Genomic DNA, 18,715 nt, shown 5'->3' on the forward strand with positions numbered 1-18,715 from the left:
ACTGTAGATTTAATCCATAGCATGTGTACACACACACTGCTCAGAGAACCTGGAGCGTGTGTGTAGACGGATAGACATGGATAGTAATTAACAAGACATAGCAGATAGCTCAAATAAATGAATAAAAAAATTATTTAGCAGTTTTTTTTGTCCTTTTTATTATCTTTATTATTATTATTATTATTATTATTATTATTATATATACAACAAAACCAGAATGCATACTACTAAGTTATGGCAAAATCCCAATTTTAAATCTTGTTGGGGACCTTTGTTGCATGAACATCAAAACAATGTAGTTTACCAATGAGATTCATAATTATTTGAAGGATTTTGTCAACTGAAAAATGATAATGGATATTTCTCTGTATTATTAGCATGTTTTAAACTACAAGACAATTTAATTTTTTTTTAAATATAATCGTTAGTTTGCAGCTTTACAGTCCAGCAAGCTGTCGAGTGCTTTTGTAGCAGTTACAGATGCTCTGCAGAGTCAGAGCTGTATTCAGTGGCGTAGCTCAGTTGATTGTTCCCTACAGAGTCCAAGCTATCTGCCAAATCTGATGACACTGCTCCTCAGCATACTGCTCACAGCTCCAGTCTTAAACAACCCCTGCCGCATTCTGTCACGCTTCCCTCTGGGACTACTATGGGTCAGAGGTCCCACCTCGGGGAATCTCTTCACTGTTTGGAAATAGATTTGGTTTGCTGTGTTTACTGGTGTGCAAGGGGTTTAGTGGAGGGAGGACTTAAACAGCATTTATCCACGTCTCAAAATCTGAAATAGTTTTAATGCAGATCCAGGAACATTTATGCAGGGTTTACATGGGTGAGTGCACTACTCAGAGAGTAGTCACCCATGATAGGGCTCGCCTGAGGCTCGGCTAGCCCGAGGTTAAAGGAGAAATCCGGCGCAAAATGAACCTAAGGGTTAATAACACATGAGTACCGACTCCACCGTTCTCTGCGATATGTTTTCATGCTAATCGAATGTAACCGGTTTTAGCGCAAACCGCTAATTAGCTTATAAAGCTAGTCGTCGGGGCACTAACAAGGCTCAAAATAGCACCACACATCCACGGTATCATAATGAGGGTCCCTACATGTAAACCAAAGCATTGAGAACTTTGTAAGTGTACAGACAGTTTATTAAAAAGATAGTTTATAAAGACAGTAACATTCTCGTATACAGGCGGGCGCCATCTTGGGAAAGCGGTCATGCCCAGTCGAACGACGAACGCAGTGCTTGAGCTGTGTTACCGGTTGCACGGCATTCGTCGTTCGACTGGTCATGACGGTTTACATGTAGGGACCCTCATTATGCTACCGTGGAATTGTGGTGCTATTTTGAGCCTTGTTGTGTGGTGTAGAAATAGCGATTTCTTTTTACTTTACCTGTGCCCCGACGACTAGCTTTATAAGCTAATTAGCGGTTTGCGCTAAAACTGGTCACATTCGATTAACATGAAAACATATCCCAGAGAACAGTCGACTCGGTACACATGTGTCATTAACCCCTAGGTTCATTTTGCGCCGGGTTTCTCCTTTAAGCTTGGCATTCACATCCATATAGTGACTGCCATTTATTAAAGAGGTTAACTGCAACACGATTGAATAAATGTTTATTGGTTTCTTGTGCCAGGCTATTCTGTATATTTAGGCCTATTTTGTTTTGAAATCAGCCAAGTCGCATAACAACTTGTAACAGCGTGAGGGTCTTTTTAGAAAAAAAAGGATTGGTTATATTGTTCAGCCTTTCTTTTGATTAATGAAAGGTTTGTGCTGTTTTAAGGGTATTAGGGCTGGGCCATACATTGCTATGAGTTTAATTTAAGGAAGGACTAAGACTGTCATTGCATTACATTTCATAAGTTTTACTTCAGCTGAAAAAAGCTAAATACTATATACATATATCTTGAAAACCAAAAAATACTGCCTACATTATACAACCCCCGGGTATACTATCAACTTCTTTCTGGGGCTATCCAGCATTTCAGTTGTTCATGTAGTAGGATCATACTGTTTCTTTTTTCTTCATTTGTGAAAGCTATGACTGGCTCACATAGTTATATATAGTTTGCCCACTAGTTTGGCTTGTGCTAACCTATGGTACCTGCCCTCCTAGTTCACTGCAGTTTGATATGTAACAGGATGTGGCAGACTATAGATGAACAGGATGTTTGCAAAGTGGTTAACTGTGTGATGCATCACACCTTCATTTTAATGTTGGCTTATATATTGTGTTTAATTTACAAACTTTTTTTCAGGACAGTAAAACTTGTATATCTTGAGAACACACACTATAATCATATTATTCAGTCTCCTGTTAAATGCACTGCTTCTAATGGTTTTTATATTTAAAATTTTCTGTCAGAGCTTGGGATGGCACAGCGAAAATTCGCCCAGTGCCTGGGAGAGTTTCAGTTTGAGTACATCGGCGACGCAAAGACCGATGATGAGAAATGTATTGGTAAGTGTGGGTTTGAGGCAAACAAACCACTAGTTTTGTTATGAACACACAGACATACACTGTAAATGTTTGTTTATGGTACTTTCTCTACCAGCAAATTAAGAGCAGTTTTTGACTTTTTTTCTTCTTCAGATGAGTCTTTGCAAGAGTTCTCCTCATTCCTCAAGAACCTTGAAGACCAAAGAGAGCTGATGGTGAGAACCAGTCAGAACCTGCTTGAATGCCAGGGGGTGTGTGTGTCTGTGTGTGTGTGTGTCTGTGTCTGTGTCTGTGTGTCTGTGTCCGTCGGTCTGTGTGGTGTATTGCACTTGAATTGTTTAACCTTGTCTGCTTGCACTGTGCATTTCCAACCAGCATTCACCTATCGCTGCCCATATTTGGTGCTTGCATCTATTAATGTCTGACTCTGCCATCTGCCAGAGATCCAGACAGGCACTCATAATATAATTTTCTCCAACATACAGTACAGCCACAGCATCCAGCAGTCCGAGCAAACCAGTTCCTAGCAGGTAGATAAGTGTTGATAGTGTTCAGTTCCTCCTCTTGTGACTGTCTAAGGGTCACTGCCACTGACTGGGAGTGGCTGCACAGAGAGGACAGGATCCACACTATTACAGCCAAGCTTTAAATACCAAGAGTGAATCACATAAGCTACTACCAGCAACAAGGTCCGCAACAATACTGCTCATTTCGACACACCACTATAAAACTAGCTTCTGCATCAGGCAGCGTCGTTAAAGTTGCTTATTTATAAACCACAATAATCACACATTCAATACGGAGGATTTACAACATTCTTAAAGGATGCCTGATTTAAATGGTTACAGCAGGTTATAAACTGCTACCCGGAAGTGTTAAAAGTGTCACACTATGTCCAATGCTGTGGTATACTGTAAGAGATGATGCACCATCTTTTTTTGTGATTTGACCTGTGGATGTTATGTACTATATTAACCTAAACTTATAAAAGCACCTCATTTTAAGACTTCCTTTAATTTAAGCAGTAGGCTTGAAGGCCAGTGATAGTTTGGAACAATACTTGGAACAAAACATTCCTCTTCTTTGAAAAGAGTTGCGCAATTTGGTGTCTGTGACTTTCTATGAACAGCCATCCTGGTGTAATGTCTGTCTGTCTGTCTGAAAGTTAGGGAGTGGGCCCATCATCAGTCACTGACTGAGATGACTGTTTTAGCTCCTGGCTCAGACCATAATGGTAAACACTCAGCTCAGCACTGCTCAGCATAGTGGGATGACATCACAGTGCAAAGTAAGGAAAAGTAGGATGGGCATGCAGGCACAGACACGTCCTGCAGCCTGTGTAGCAGAAGCATTGGGGGAATGAGGAAAAATACAGTACATTGAATTTATGAGTTCATTGCTGTAAGACAAATACACTTAGTTATGTCATTTCAATTGTGTAATTTAATACAAGCCGCTCTTCACTGGAGTCAACAGTTGTGGCTGGAAAAATATTATGTCATATGAAATGTCAATCGGGTTTGTCATTGAGTTGAGCAATAATAAAGGCTCTCTGTCTAGATGAGAAACATCACAGAAACCTTAATGAAACCGCTGGAGAAGTTCAGGAAAGACCATCTTGGTACAGTAAGGGTAATGTATGATGGTTTCTCTTCCCAATATGTGTCATAGCTTTTAGTTGATCTGTTTGTGTGTGTGGTGGACCCTAATGATGGTTAATATACCTGCTTATATGCCTCTACTCCTTCCACTGTACCTTCTTTAGGCGGAAAGAAAGAAGTATGAGAAAGAAACGGAGAAGTATTACAGCTCTCTGGAAAAGCTTCTGAATATGTCAGCAAAGAAGAAAGAGCCACAGCTACAAGAGGTATTTATCCTTGCCTGAACTCTGCGACTGATATGTAACATGCAGAAAATAGCAATCCATAATGAATGCAAAACGGATGTAAGAGGGTATTTAGTTTAGTTCGAGAATCCCTGTTTTGGTTTTTTGCCTTGGGGGAGGAGCCTCCCTGCAAAGCCTGTTGGACCAATGCGAGTTTCCACTGACGTGCCTTGCAGCAACAGTTTTCCTGGCTTGTTTGAAAAGGAAATGTGTGCCCACTTGTGCTGTACTACCAAGGTCAAACCTGGTTGCTGTAGTTTAGGGAACAACCCATGCTACTGTACCATGACATGGACATTTGTCATGGGCGTTGTGGAGAATTTAGCAACCTCTCACTAAACAATGTTTCTGCCTTCTTGTCTTTACCATGCCTTGTTTCCATGGAAGGCTTACCCATATGTTGTAAACACCAAACAGAGAGGACACTTGAAATTGTTGACATTATGACTACAGGCTGTAGTTCTCTGTGATTATTTATTTTTTTTTTTTTTTTTGAAACCAGGATCTGTGGTACCAACGCTGATTTCTATCAGATTAGTTCACAGCCACAAGAGTCATGCATTTCATCAACAATGCATCAGTTTTTAAGTCCTCCCAATGAACAGTAGCATATATTATTAAAAACAGTATATGAATGTTGATCTTACTTACTTTAAAGTCACTAAAATGTTACATATCCTCAGTAGTTGACGTTTAGTTGGAAATGTTATCAGCCAGCAATCTTGTTTTAGTAAGAAGGTCTATCACATATTACACTTAAATATGCTTTAGTTGTTACATTGCAAACTTGGTATACTGTTATTCTGTATTCCAAGCATTTTCAAGCATTGCTACTTTGCAGTTCTTAGATTTTAACTTGAATTCTGGGGTGGCACAGTGGTAAGTGCTGTCACCTCACAGCAAGAAGAAAACAAATTGCCCCGCCCCCCAGCTGGCTAGGGCTTTTTGTTTGTGTCATTTTTCCCCCTGAGTGCTCGGTTTCCCTCCCACAATCCCAAGACATGCAGGTTGCTGTAGATTAACTGGAAACTCTAAATTGCCCATAGGTTTAAGTTTAAGTGTGTCATCTGTCTATACATGTTACTGCAGAGGAGGAATCTCTCCTCTGTTGTACTTCCTTAGGTTACAGTTTTTTGGGGGTGTTAAGTTTTTCTTTATCTGCATCGACAGTGTTAGGTTAGAGGGTTGAATGTTGTACATATTATACAGCCCTCTGAGACAAACTTGTTATTTGGGGCTATATAAATTAACTGCATTTGAATATCATGAGTATTTGATAGAGCACTAACCAACTTCAACATACCCTTTTTTAAGAATACAATGCAATAACAAGAACAACCTTAAATTGCACTGCATCACAGAGATCCTAATGTTTCTCTTTTGCTTCCATGAATCTGTCTGTCTCTATAATTATCACAGTGTATGCTCTCCACCTCCACAGGCAGATGTCCAGGTGGAAACCATGAGGCTGCACTTTCAGGAGGAGTCACTGGACTATGTGTGCAAACTGCAGGAGATCCAAGAGAGAAAGAAGTTTGAGTGTGTGGAGCCGGTGAGTGACTCACCTTAGGGCCTTGTCAATTCTGATGCGGCTTGTCTTTCACATAAATAAAAGCAAAGGTCAATATAGGAAATGGCACATGGGGTTAATTTATGAGTGATTTTGTAATCTGTTTCTCTTTCATTTGCTGACTTTTTAGATTAATATCTCTTATCTGTTTTTTCCGCTGTTGTGATATTTTTAGATGCTGGCCTTCTTTCAGACGGTCTTCACCTTTTATCACCAGGGCTTCGAGCTCGCCAAGGACTTTGACCATTATAAAAGAGCACTGCAGATCAATATTCAGAATGTAAGAAATATTGATGTTTTATCATTATATCTGTAATTTGGATAAGTATTCTAACCATGCCACCGGTTTGGTTTCTCCTATTCTGCATTGCCCTTACAGTCTTATCTCGGTTTCATTCTTAGTTTTAGATTACCATTCAACTAGTCTATATCAATGGGTTTGCATTTTAAACTCCGGTGGATTTATGAGGACTATGGTTAACTGCTCCTCAGATCTCTGCAGGGTAAATCCAGACAGCTAAATAGACTATCTGTCCAATCTGAGTTTTCTGTTGCACAACTAAAACAACTTTTGAACATACACTTTTGAGTGTTCCACCAAAACAAGTTCCTTCCCGAGGCTATTTTGCAGAGGCACCATTGCTCCGTCCAGCGCTTAGCGCCGCCCAAGATGATTGTGATTGGCTTAAAGAAATGCCAATAAACCAGAGCACGTTTTTCTCCCATCCCGGGATGCTGTGTGGACTAGCCAGACCCTCCTCTGCACCGCTGTGGAGGAAGGTCTGGCAATGCGAGACTACCATTCAACTGATTTCATGGAGATAAAGGGTTTTCCAAGGGAAGCTCATAAGTTTTGATTTGCAGTGACCTCTCATTAGCAAGGTCTTCCTGCCTTACCACTGAGCATTAGGAAGTGACTTCCTGGATCGTGTGTTTGCTTCCTCTCCCTCCCAGACAAGGAGTCGATTTGAGGGCGCACGGTCAGAGGTGTACGAACTGATGAAGAGGATCAGGGAGACACCTCAAGAATACAGACAGACCAGCCCTATCAGTTGTGAAGGCTACCTCTATGTACAGGAAAAACGTAAGACCTTTATATAGTTTAAATGTGTTTTTAATATGGGGTGTCATATTACACCCATTCATAACACACACTGCTGCAAGGAAACGTAGTCAAGGCGAAAATGCATGACAAACTCTCCCAAAATACACTGTCCTTTGTCATGGTCAGAAGGGGGGCGGGGTTACAGCGTTCCTTCAACTACTGTAAAAGTGTTAGTGGAGTGGTTTGGACTCATTAAAACACAACTTGAAATGATTTCTGTACCTACTGTATGTTGTCAGTGACATTATCTAAAGGTTTGTTGTGACAGGAAAGTTTGGACAGACGAATAATGATCTTACATTGCTATTACGAACAAAGCCTGGAGGTTGAAATTCATTTTTAAGCAGCAGCAGTAGTGATGCGCCAGCAAAATGCTGATGGAATACAGACAAAGTGAGCAATTATTTTTAGCAATACTAATTGTTATGATCAAAACAGTGTTGAATGTCTGTGATACCGTTTCTCCAGGGCCACCTCCCTTTGGTTCAAGTTGGGTCAAGCGCTATAGCACTTTCGTCAAAGAGCAGAAAATTCTGCACATGGTGACCTTTGACCACCGATCTGGTGGCAAGATTGTGAGTAGTCATATATAACACATAGAAAACACTTTTCAGAACAACGTTCTATTTTTATTTTTTTATTCTTCTTTTGTCACTGCAACATTCTGTACAGTAAAGTTTTTTTTGTTTGTTTTCAGGGTGAGACGGAGTCTGTCACGCTCAAATCCTGTCTCCGCAAAACGACAGACGTGTTGGACAGGAGGTTCTGCTTAGAACTTGACATAACAGATCGGTACATCATCACCTAACACTGTTTCTCAAACAAACTGTAATGATGTGCTTGTCGTTGCAGGCATCCATTCACATAATGCTACAACTGACAGTTGCTTTTCCCCTCGATGACTCTTGCTGGAACACAATGCAAAATCATCTCATGTGCCTTGTCCATAGCAGCCAAAAAGCACTTATATTATCTGCTGTGATATACACACTAACAGTTTTGCTAAAGATCTTAGCTCCACACACTTGCTGATTACCGTTTAGCTTGTTGCTCTATGTGTTTTGGATTGCAGAGGGCAGGACAGCAGGATTTGTGTTGGAGGGCTGCCCTCACACACTTAGCTGGGAGGATTGTCACACCCTGCTGTGCTCTCCTGTAATGAATGTCTTATTCTGGCACAACTTAACTCTGTCCTGCCCTGTAGTATTAATAGTAGAGCAATACCCCAGATTTAGTAGGGAAATTAGAGTCCACACATCCATTCTGATTGGGAAGAGTAACTTGATATCCATCTGATCCTTCATGACTGCAGGTCTCATAATTCATCTGGGATGACTAATAGTATTTGTAGTTACTGCAAATCCAAGGTGCAAGTGCCCTTGGCAGAGGGTGTTTTTGTTCAAAGATTGCTGAAGCACATTTGATGGTTTATAGTGACACTGACATCTCCTAATGCCTTCCTGTACTGTACCTCTAAGGCTTTGCTGATGGTGACGGTGGTATGGCTCTAATGCTGATGTGGTATGGCTCTCTTTCAGGCCAGGCACGGTGCTAACAGTACAGGCTCTGTCAGAGGATGACCACAAGTTCTGGATGCAAGCCATGGGTGGGAAGGAACCTGTGAGTCAGCTGCCTGCACTGTGTCATCATCAACCATTCACATGTTGCTCATGTAGCCCCATTGTATTCTGTTAAACTGCCATCTTATAGAAAACCATTCATTTTAGTTTGATATACTTTCATATACCTGCACTTTACTGGATATCAAAGGGCTTAAGTATACTGGATAAACTTTAAAAGGTCATAAAGATGTTTGTTTTTTGTTAATTTGTTTAACAGATTGGACACTTTCTTGGGAGGACCTATTCTAAAGAAAGAGGAAGTAAGTAATCTAGCTGTAATAGACTTTGTATCTGTAAAGGAATACCAGTAAGTTTCATGAGGGCAATGCTTCACCACATTTTAATTTTTTTTCTTTTATTCCACCTGCAGTTGATGCCCAGCTGGATGATGTGGGTTTGAGTTTTATCAAGAACTCCATCAGTGCCATAGAGAAGAGAGGTGAGCTTCAGATATGTAAATATAGGAAAGCTCAGATAAGGTGATTTATTTGGGGAAATTTACCATGAGAATTGGTGGATAGAAACCGGTAACATGGCTGCAGTATCTTTATCTGTACACAAGGGGGCAGACTTGCTCCAATATTCAAACAAAAGGCTTACAGGCAGTATGTACTGTAGATATTGCCTTTCATTTTGTAGCTCTAAAGTTCTTATTAATTTGCTTTAGTCTTCACATGCTTATCTGACCTCTTTCTCAGTAAAAAAAAAAAAAAACGACTACTAAAATAATCCCTGTCAACATTACTTTATTCAAATGGTTATCTATCTTCCTGAACTTGGTTAAATTGCAGTGACGTTTATACATTCCACATACATGTACAGGGTTGTTGTGTATATATATATGATCTTCTGTCCTTATTTTGTTAGGATTTCGTTGTTCATCGCCTTTTCTTTAATTGCTTGCTTTGTGTATTATTTTCCCTGTAGTGCCCTTTGCAACTTTATTAAGTGCTATGCAAATAAAGTTTCATTATTGTTATTACTTATTAGGTATTGATGACCAAGGCCTGTACAGAGTTGTTGGGGTAAGCTCCAAGGTCCAGAAGCTCCTCTTGTTAATGATTGGTAAGTTAAAGTATATATATATTTTTTTCTGCTCTGGAAATGTATTTTGCGTAGAGAGTTGCTAGTAAGAGCTCAATGAAGTTAAAATTTTAATTGCGATGCCTCTGCACTATCTCTGTGATATTAGGTTGCCCCAGTTAGTTGAATGTGCTGATGTAATGGATGTGTCTGTCGATATTAAAAAGATAGTGACTGACAAACTTTTCATGACTCAGCCGATCAGAACCATGTCTCTCTAAGGTGCAACAAGTGCCTGGGTGTATCTTTGCCTCTTTTCAGTTCAGTTTTATATCCCCCAGACAAGCAGACAGGGTCCCTCCCGCCCACTTCCTTTTACTTTTTGGCTTTTGCATCATCGTCACACCACTAAAACTGTCTATCAGTCGTCTTTCTCGATTTCCTTTATGCCTCTCCCTTGTCTTGAATCCCTTTCACTCCACTTCTTTTCTATAGAGCTTGTTCTCTGTCCGTTCCATTGCTCCCTGTCTGCTCTCTGGTTTCCTGCCGTCTCCAGTAGACACCAGCTCACTTTCAGCTCTGTGTTCAGAATGACAACAAACTCAGGCAGCCGCCACTGCCTGTCTCAGCTTCCTCCCCAAAACCTTTCAGCCTCCCAATCTGCCGACTCATGCTGTGGACTACATTAACACTCTGCTGCGGCACTCTAAGAAGTTTATTTAAAGCCTGAATATAGTAAAAGAAGCATTTGTCTGTGGGCTAGACATTCCACATATTATTGTGAATTAGGAGACAATACAGATAGTGCTTGCACTTTGATGTTTGCAAAGGTTGGTTCACTGATTGACCATGTAGAATAAGATATTTTCATTAAGCTGCCTCGAACGTAACTCGTGTTTTATCCCTTAAATGACAGAGGTAGTACTACTTCTACACAAACCAACACATTCACAAACAGTTCATGCATACAACAGTTCACAGTGAGTGGGTGAAGCAAGCTTTAAACCCTGAAGAAAGACTTTGGATCCTCCCACTCCTCCTCCTTTTCATCTCTCACCCACCGACATGGCCAGGGTCCAATCAGAGAGGACAGAGTGATAGAAAAAGAGTCTCCCATCATATTACAGTACAAACAAAGAGAGCAGCACCTATTGAATGTCAGGCAACAATATAACAGGAAGAAGACTGTAAAAGTGAGCTGCATTCTGTCTATGACCTGTCCCTTGTACAGTATGTGGTGTTAGTCAGGATATGGCTATCACAGTTGCTGAGTTAGACTTCTTAGTTCTATAGATATAATTGCAAAGTGAGGCAAATTTGAGGAATGCTGTGAGATGTTTCCAAAGAACTATTCGATACATTCCACATTTTCATGGTTTAAGGCAGAAATGACCATTAATGTATTAATGATCTGTCCGAACATGGTGGCCCATTTATTTCAGAGAGCTGACAAGATGCCTAAAAGGTTCATGTTCCTTCCTACTTCTGTTAAATCATCTCAGTTCAAAACAATATCTTCAAACAACTCTCGATAACTTTAAAGGGTTAGTTCATTTAAACGACCAGAAACATAGTTTTCCTCAGTGTGGCACTGTGGCTAGTGGGCTCGCCTCAGGGTGCGACACACCACGGACACACTGTTCTTTTTAACTGTTGGCATCCACTCTGCATCTTCACCTTTTTAAAATATTGGTACTGTTCAACAAGTTCACAGCACACATGTCACACATCCATGCGTTGCTTTCCTTGATGATACTGCAGATTTCCACACCCATTGCTTATTTGGATAAAGGTCAATACAAGATATTTGGTTAAGGTTAACTATGACTTACTTTCACACTTATTGGACCAGGTTGTCAATCCACCTATCCATAGTTTTGAAAATGTGTGATGGTCATGACATTTTTTTCTAGTTTAACAGATCTTTCTGCGTAATGGATTTGCATGGCGAAATGTTTTTTATGCATCTAAGTGTGTATAAGCTGCGGTTATAACTTTAGCTAATATGCTAAAGTCACCACACAGTATGGTAATGTCCCCAAGGGCTTGATGTAAAATAAATTGTATATTTAAACTTGCTGCTGCTTTGTGGTTAGCAGTTTCATAATCAATGCTACTCCAACTGCTACTGCCAAAGGTTTTACTTTGTGTCCATGACCTAACCAAGTCCAAGCCTGTTAGTGCTAGAGCAAATTACAGAGCCTGTGCAGACCCATCAATCTCAACACATACACACATGCAGAAGCAGAACCTTAGCTACAAACACTCTTCAACAACATTTGCTTTCAAAAGTTGATATTGGACAGGCCGTTTTGTGGACAGAGCAGGCAGAGAAACACAGTCCTCCCGGCTGTACTGCTAAGAAATCAAAAAGATAGATTTCCAACACAGACCACCTACCGCCCACGAAGTTAAAGTCTGTGTGGTGACCTGAGCCCTGTGCAGTACATGTGTCTGACTCACAACTCCTCACTGAAACATTACACTTCCACATCCTCTGTTGTTCGTCCGAGGTTACTTAAGGTGTGACTAAAGCCCCCTGAATTTTCAGCACGACGCAACGCTGGCGTCCCTGTGGAGCCAGTGAAGTAGTGAGGGATTAATTAAACTTGTAACGAGTATAGAACCCTCTACAGGAGCTGTAACTTCCTTTCATATCCACTGGGGCTAGGCTAGAGCCAGAACCCCAAAGCTAGTAGCACTCCTTTTATCCTCACATGGCTAATTACAAGTGACATTTACTGTATATTATATATTTTGACTTTCTATGCTGCTTACATAAACACACCGAGTCTTTGGCTGCTTAATGCCAAAACAGTAGTTAGCTGGTGCTTTGTGTTGTTATCTCATTCACTGAATATTCTAGTAAAGATATGTTTCATAATTGTGATTCATTCAGATGAGAAGAGCAACGAAGTGGATTTGTCTACCAGCGAGGACTGGGACGTTAAGACAATAACCAGTGCACTGAAGCTTTATCTGAGGTAAGGATCAGTGGGATGAAAGACGCGCACTCACACACGGACACATCAACAAATGTCGACCACCGTCAATCGATACAAAGTTTATTGGCAACTAATTAAATAATGGGATAATTGTTTTAGTTATTTTTCAAACAAAAATTCTGAATTATTCACTTATCTGCTGATTCTTTACTTTATCATATGTGATTATGAACTGAATATCTTTGTGTTTTGGACTGCTAAAATGTCAGTTATAATTCCAATATTTTCCGACATTTTATGGATAAAACAATAAAATGTTAATCAGTACTGAAACTAATCCTTACTTGCAGCCCTAAAACCATCAGTTTCTACCCAGTAAGCATTAATGATGTTGTTAAACTAAAACCTTTGTTGTGATCAGTTTAACGCTTACTGTCACTCGCAACAAAACTATTTGGTTGAACTTGTACATTCTGAGTGATGTGACCGCTGAACACATTTTGGGATAGTTAAGTTTTGTAATTTGTTTCTCTTGTACTGAGGATATGACATGAATTGACCAGTCCAGAGACACTTGCTTAGTGCATATTCTAAGTAAATCCACTTTATAGCGACCTAAGACAACCCCAGTGGTTAATGGAACATTTTCTTTGTATAGCTCTTATTTGATGAATATTATAAAACCACTGTGCACCTGAATATGAAACAGTCTATAGTCATCGCTGTCTTTTGTAAAATAAGTTAATTATGCAAAGTGCTTCTGAATAATTAACCCCTTTGCGAGGTCACATTGCTTACTGTGTGCCTGTTCCACATTCACCAACTCCTTCCTGGTTGACAGATAAAAGTAAAATTTTAAAGTTTTTCTTAAAAACACAGTAAAAATACTTAAAAGACGCCGATTGTTATGTATTTAAACAAATAAGGTTTTATGACCTTCATCACAAAATAATGTCATGTGTAACCTGCACACTTAAATTGTGTTCATGTATGTCCATTATGCTGTAACATGTTATCATAGTGGAAATGAAACGATTGTCAGCAATTTTTTTCAATAATTGGTTTCATTGAGAGTGCTAAAGCATGCAATACAAATAAAAACATCAAAGCAGTTGATGTTCCATTTAATTTCTCTCTTATTTTCACTCCTGTTACCTAAGTGCTACTATTAAATCGTAATACTGTAGTGTTTTATTTAATGTAATGTGTTAAGTGTTCAGTATTCTGATCAGGATGTAAATGTCAAGGCCTATTCAAATGGGTGAAGATTTTGTTGTGATGGGCGGATTTTAAGCTTTAAGGAAGCAGTTTGTTACAGGTTTTGGGTCGTGAGACTCTGTCACACTTACAGAGCCCTATTTTAACGATCTGAAACGCAAGTATCAAACGCGAAATGCAAGTAGCTTTGTGGGCGGATCTCGGGCGCTATTGCTATTATACCGGCGGCAAAATTACGAATCCCACTATGGCCACGCCAAGACCCGCCCTACGAAGCAGCTTGATTGGTTGGGGTTAGGCGTTTCACCTCGAGTGGTTAAGGTTAGGTTAGCCGATTGGTCAGGGGATAGGACCTGTACAAATCAGGTTACGTTGCCTTGGCGCCTGGCCAATAGTAGCTATTGAAGGGCATGTCTTGGCGTGGCCATAGTGGGGGAAGAAAATATTGCATACTGGCGGGATAAATGAGTCTTGCGCCCAACGCAAATCTAAAAATGGGTTGGTCTGAAGTAGCTAGGTGTGGTTTGGGCATAACGTGCAATAAACGAATCAGAGCGTCATCTCACATTCCCTTTAAGAGCAGGCGCGCTTGTTCCATGGCGGATTGCTATTATGACGGCGGATTTGCCTGGCGCCAGGATGAGGCAAAGTAATAAATGCCCGTCTTGACCGGATGGCAATGTTGCTGCGGCCTCTCGGGTGCATCTCCTCAAGTCTGGAGAGGATTGCTGCAGCCCTGAAGCGTGGGCCTCCAAACGCACCATCTGCTCCCGTTGTGCCCCTTCCTCCTCCGTCCACTCCATCTCCGTCCACCCGCTCCACCAGGAGCACATTGCGCATTGCCACTCCCGGACCCTCAAGTGTCCAATCCCGCCGTAGTTCAACATCACGTCTCCTTAATATTTCCTCATTTATGTCATCAACACATCCATGATTCATGGATATGTTGTGTAAAACACAACAAGCCACAAAGAATGCTGCGACTTTAAGGACTGTACTGTAAAGTCCCTCCTGACCTATCCAAACACCTGAAGCGCATTTTCAGTAATATTTTTGCTTGTAATTATGTATGGTTTGCAAAAATGGGAACTGCTGCATCCGTGTAGATGAGAGAAGCAAAGTGTATGCACGTTGTGCACACGCTACATTATGGCCAAGCATGCGCCCCTAAAATAGCATCTGAATAACGCGCCACTGACTTTAGACTAGCGCCACTGACTTTAGACTAGGTCTGTGGCAGAATTGTTTTCTGAAACTGCAAAATAGCATCAGGGAATGTTTGCGCCTGAACACACCTCCTCTTTTCACTGAACCGCCCCCGCGAGCGCAAATTCATTCCCTAATTTACCGACGTGCGTCTGTGGAGGGAAAAGTCCGCTGTGTGCCAGGTGCAAAATGGGAAGGATACATACGTAGGTGTACAAAGGCAATTGCGCTGGGTGCAAGATAAGGCCCACAGTCTTCTCTCGTTTCAACTCCTAAAGTAAAGGGGAGCTTCGCAGTCTAGTTAGGCAATACTCACCACAGCATTTAGTAATGTTTAAACACTGTTTAAGATAACATAGCATATATTGTTATGCTATATTTAACCGTGCTGAGTGTTGCTTTGACTTGTCTTTTACTTTGTGTTTGGCCTGCTGGAATAAAGGAGGGTCAATCTCCTTGGTTTCCCTCTGAGACTAAGTACCTTTTGGCCATTGGCCAGCTGCAGTGTGAAAGTACCTTCAGATGAACTTGGTTATCTCAAACATGTGCACCGTCTAATTCCATCCCCTGGCCCTGCCACATTAATCATTGCTGTGTGCAGACCCTATAAAACAGTGTGCCGGCTATTCCTGTCCCCCCATGGCTCAATTCAACTCACTTCTCCATCCAACACCTCCTTCTTTTTTTTTCTCTCTCTATCTCTGTGAAGGAGCCTTCCTGAGCCGTTGATGACCTATGGACTTTACAAAGACTTTATTAGCCTTGCGAGTAAGTTTGACCACTTCATATACCATTACTTCATCTGAGTACAGACCCTAATCAAACAGCAGTGTATATGTGTTGTATCAGTCCGAGATGGACTTTAGTTTAGGCTCTGACAATGGTTTGTTCTTCTTCAGTGAGTTATTTGAAACATGCAGTCAGGTGAAAAAACAGTTAAATTACTTTCATTAACTTTTTGTTACTTTTTTTACCAATTCTCTTAAGTGGGTAATAGTGGCCAATCCTCTTAAGTAAAGGATTCGTAGTCTAGAGCTATTGGTCTGTGCAGTGTGTGTCTTGAATGCTGATTAGGATGTATCCACAGTTGTCTAAAAAGTGTCATTTTTAATGCTATACCTTTTTATACCTTCTTACTTGGTTTCGGAGCTGTGCACTCCCACCATCTAAGGGCACTCTTGTCCTGTTTTACATGAGATATATTAATATATTTGCTGTTGACTTCCAGTGAATACAGTTTACCCACTCTGGTTCACCAAAAAGCCTTTCAGCTGACTTCAGCTTAGACATTTTTTTTGACATTTCAACACTGTGCTTCTGACATTTATTAGCCAATTAAAGAACTGCCCATCTTCATCTAATGTCCACCTGTTTTAACTTGCTACTAAAAACGTGTGGCCAAATAAGCCATTCAAGTTTAAAGCTGAAAGGTTTAAGGATAAATATGCTGTAATTTGTATGCCCTCAAATTGTCCAGTGAGTGACCTTGAACAGCAAAAAGACACAATTTTCTTTTCCACCCACATACCATCATTTATGTGGAAAATGTTTTTAAAGCAAGCCAAACTTGAATCTTATTACAACAAGTGCTATAATTGGATCAGGTTGACATTTTTATCAGGGGCTCGCAATGCCCTCATAACGAGGGGGAAAAAATGGATTAGCAACGAATATTTTTTTGATGGATGACAGCATCCATAAGCAGCTTTTTCCATGTTTAAATCCTTGTCGTTCCCATAGTAATGATGTTTTGTGAGTCTGTGTATGTGTGTGTGTTTGTGTGTGTGGGCGGTCAGATGCCCATGTGTGAGGAAATGTTTAAGAGATGATCTTGGGGGTTTTAACACAAACCTTTTATACGGTAGCGACAGTAACGTAAAGCTATCTCCTACGCCAGCCTAATGGTCCCTGCTGCCAAATTCTGGGAGGCTTCAGACCATATATCACTTTCACACCTCTTCTTCACTTATTTAAACTGGAATGTATCACACTCCAGTCCTTGGGGGGTGATGGCCTCTGATCATTGTGTCCGTAAAGGTCCACTAAGTTTTGCTAAATTTTTAGTTTTCCAGAATGTATCCAAATAGTTGTTTTTTTATAGGACTTTTGAAGTATTAGAGGGTACAATTAATCTGCTAAATTACTTTTATTTGCTGTTTCTCTACCCTAACCTCTGATTGTGCACTGCTCAATTCAACAGTGTATGTAGTGTATCATAATCTCTTTAAATGTGTTGTTTGCTAATGTTTTACAGTATTCAATCGCAGCTTTGTTGGCCCTTTGCCACACAGAGAAATGCTTGTAGTTTAATGCCAGTGAATGGCTGCTTCTGCGTTTGAACAGAGGGTGGTAGTCCAGAGTCTCGCATCCAAGCCGTCCACTGCCTGGTCCACAAACTACCGGAGAGGAATCGGCAAGTCCTTGGGCTGCTTATGAAGCATCTGGCCAAGTGAGTGTTCATACTTCCTTGGTCATAGTTCACCCAATCTCCACCCCCCCCCCCCTCCCCCCCTCCTCTCTCTCTCTCTATCTCTCTCTCTCTCTCAGTTCTCTCTTTCTGCTCTTCCTGTCTGTCTCCTCATTCTCACTCCACATGCTTTTTCTCTCTCTCTTCCTCACTCCCACTCTCTTCACTCCCCCTTCCCTGCTGTCACTCTATCTCCTCTATGTCTACTCAGTGACTACTGGGTAAGAAAATTAATGCCGCTAGGATTGTGTATCCTGCCGTACCTGTTCAGCATGCCGTTGTACAGCAAGCCAGTGAAGTGAAATGAAATGGACCTCTCAAATTAAGCCCTCTCTTGAGATTACTCTATTACACTCCTGGATAGACCACTATTGTGCATCACTCCATTTTTGAGATTAGATAGGAAGAAAGATTTAAGAAATAATGTTAGCTAACATTACAAGGTTTTACCTCAGCAAGCTTTTTATAAACTAAATATGAGCAAATTGAAGATAAGTAAATAATCCCTCTTCCCTGAGGCGGTGAAAGTCTGGTGGATCTTATTTCATAGAAACCCGCTGCAGAATCAGGCTCTGGTAAAAAGGCAGCGCTATTGAAATTGAATTTGGATTATCCAGCGTGAAATTCTCCAGACTGGAGAGACTCGAATATTTTTCTGAAGTTGGCGTGTGTGCATGTCCTGCAGGGGAAGGAAGCAAAGCCAGAATTTCACACTCCTATCTGAAATGGTTTCAGAGATGTTATAAATGTGAGTTGTCACCGATGTTTTTGTCTTCAAAGGCATCCTTTGAAGCTATTTAAACTGTCTCTCTGCAGATGCACTGCATATCATCATATTTTGAGTGTGAAATCTCTTCACCTGTTCGTATAACTTTTTCTTCAAATTATGTTTTTTTTCTTCACTCTCTTATGACCTCCTAAGATTAAGTTTCATCTGCCGAGGGTGTTCCGATTTCACAACTGATCTAGAAGACATTTAATGAAACCTATCATTCCTCCATGTCAAATGTCATTACCGTGTTGTTAAAATAATCAAAATAGCCACTGCCAGAGGTATTCATAGTTGTTGGAATTGATAAGGAAAGCCGTATCAGTGGCATGTTTGGAACTTAAACAAGTCTAGATGCACAGATCTATCATTTTTGATTTAATGTTATATTTAGTGTAGGGAACTACAAATGCCAAACTGTACATGCAGGACAACTTAATGTTTGGATTAAAGAGT

General features: G+C 40.6%; 1 protein-coding gene across 3 annotated transcripts in view; it reads left to right on the forward strand.

Moving 5' to 3' along the window:
* The window catches only part of arhgap10 (Rho GTPase activating protein 10), a 96,940-nt gene that overhangs the window by 48,141 nt on the left and 30,084 nt on the right, over positions 1–18,715 (forward strand). For 2 of the 3 annotated variants that reach the window (XM_039801646.1, XM_039801666.1), the window contains exons 2-17: positions 2,375–2,470; positions 2,603–2,664; positions 4,010–4,081; positions 4,215–4,316; positions 5,776–5,886; positions 6,080–6,184; positions 6,859–6,988; positions 7,478–7,584; positions 7,707–7,801; positions 8,548–8,629; positions 8,849–8,891; positions 9,002–9,070; positions 9,622–9,696; positions 12,554–12,638; positions 15,733–15,791; positions 17,367–17,472. In XM_039801646.1, the coding sequence (XP_039657580.1) occupies positions 2,375–2,470; positions 2,603–2,664; positions 4,010–4,081; positions 4,215–4,316; positions 5,776–5,886; positions 6,080–6,184; positions 6,859–6,988; positions 7,478–7,584; positions 7,707–7,801; positions 8,548–8,629; positions 8,849–8,891; positions 9,002–9,070; positions 9,622–9,696; positions 12,554–12,638; positions 15,733–15,791; positions 17,367–17,472 (1,399 nt within the window). The remainder of the gene's footprint in view (positions 1–2,374; positions 2,471–2,602; positions 2,665–4,009; positions 4,082–4,214; positions 4,317–5,775; positions 5,887–6,079; positions 6,185–6,858; positions 6,989–7,477; positions 7,585–7,706; positions 7,802–8,547; positions 8,630–8,848; positions 8,892–9,001; positions 9,071–9,621; positions 9,697–12,553; positions 12,639–15,732; positions 15,792–17,366; positions 17,473–18,715) is intronic. The other variant, XM_039801656.1, reaches the window with a different exon arrangement.

Source organism: Perca fluviatilis, chromosome 1, assembly GCF_010015445.1.
Source record: "Perca fluviatilis chromosome 1, GENO_Pfluv_1.0, whole genome shotgun sequence".
Lineage (NCBI taxonomy): Eukaryota > Metazoa > Chordata > Actinopteri > Perciformes > Percidae > Perca > Perca fluviatilis.